At 66.3% G+C, this 1,171-nt stretch overlaps 1 protein-coding gene across 1 annotated transcript; it reads right to left on the bottom strand.

Annotated features, from left to right (window-relative positions):
* Positions 1-40: 40 nt before the first annotated feature.
* Positions 41-1,051, bottom strand: LOC104160571 (zinc finger MIZ domain-containing protein 2-like; the record flags this gene model as incomplete). Its single annotated transcript, XM_009698725.1, has 5 exons — positions 41-189; positions 222-261; positions 348-592; positions 682-750; positions 841-1,051. Coding segments are annotated over 5 exons (714 nt in total), but the record flags the coding sequence as incomplete, so codon positions are not given.
* Between the last annotated feature and the right edge of the window lie 120 nt (positions 1,052-1,171).

Here is a 1,171-nt window from a genome sequence, read left to right as displayed (position 1 = left end):
CCCCATGGGGAGACATAGGGACTTGGGGGGAGCCCCTCACCCGCAGCCCAGCTGACCTGCGCGGGGAGAGGGGGTGCAGGGGGCTTCTCAGGGGCAAGGAGGCCACCGGGGATGTCGGACTGGTAAGAAATGGGGGGAGGTCCTGGCGCGAAGTCGCTCAGCGTCGGTGTGCCAGGGGTGACAGATGGGGGGAACGGCTCCGGGGTGTGCCAGATGTGGGGAACGGCTCTGGGAAGCCCCCGGGTCCCGGAAAGCTGGAACCTACAGGAGGAAAGGAGCTGAGTGCGTGGGGGGATACACATGACACGGACAGAGCCCATCCCCACCCTCCACAGGTCCTCCAGTACCCGGAGCACCGTAGTCAGCAGCAGCACCCGCCGGCGGTGGCGGCAGTGCCGGGAAGGGCGCAGAGCCAGGCCCCAGAGCCGCAATCATCTCCATGATGTTGGGCAGCACCATGTGCGTGGGACTGAGAGTCCGGCACCGCTTCAGCGCTGGCCCCTCCGGCTCCTCCTTGATGTGGACATCAGGTTTGACTGGGACGGGTTTCCAGCTGCAGGTGGGGTCGATGGTGATCTCCTCGTGCTCCGAGCTGGGGACAGCGGGATGGCAGGTGGCTTAGGTTGGTGGCTCAGCTGCGCGGGCCCCCAGGGGTGGCACGGTGCCGGGAGGGACACTTACTTTTGGATGTAGATCAGGATGCCCAGCATGTACTGATCCACCTCCAGTCCCTCCAGCAGGGCTGTCTTACTGCGAGCAGGGAAAGGCAGGGTGAGGGCAGGGGAACCCCCCCACGGGCAGGGAAACCAGGGCACGGCCCTGCCGGGGGCACGCACTCACTTGCAGACAGGACACCGCCACGTCCCCCTCTCGCAGTTGAGCTGCAGGTAGGACTCCATGTGCCGGCAGTCGTGGCCCCTGGCCGGGAGCTGAATCCTCCGGAAGGTGATGGGGCACTTGAGGGACACCTTGATGGCCGTCTGCTCCACGCCATCTTCACCGTTGGGTCCTGGGGTCCCCGGGATGGTCCCGCTGCTGAAGTTGCGCTTGACTGGGGGCGGGAGGTGTGGGTGAGGGGCACCAAGGGTCAGAACTAGGAAGCTGCGATGGGGGTGGCACCGTGGTGGCATCTGGGTGTGGTGCCCCATCACCCCCATCATGCTGCAGCCCC

The sequence above is a fragment of the Cariama cristata genome, unplaced genomic scaffold (genome assembly GCF_000690535.1).
Source record: "Cariama cristata isolate BGI_N322 unplaced genomic scaffold, ASM69053v1 scaffold22214, whole genome shotgun sequence".
Lineage (NCBI taxonomy): Eukaryota > Metazoa > Chordata > Aves > Cariamiformes > Cariamidae > Cariama > Cariama cristata.
This window is presented reverse-complemented; position numbering and strand designations above follow the sequence as displayed.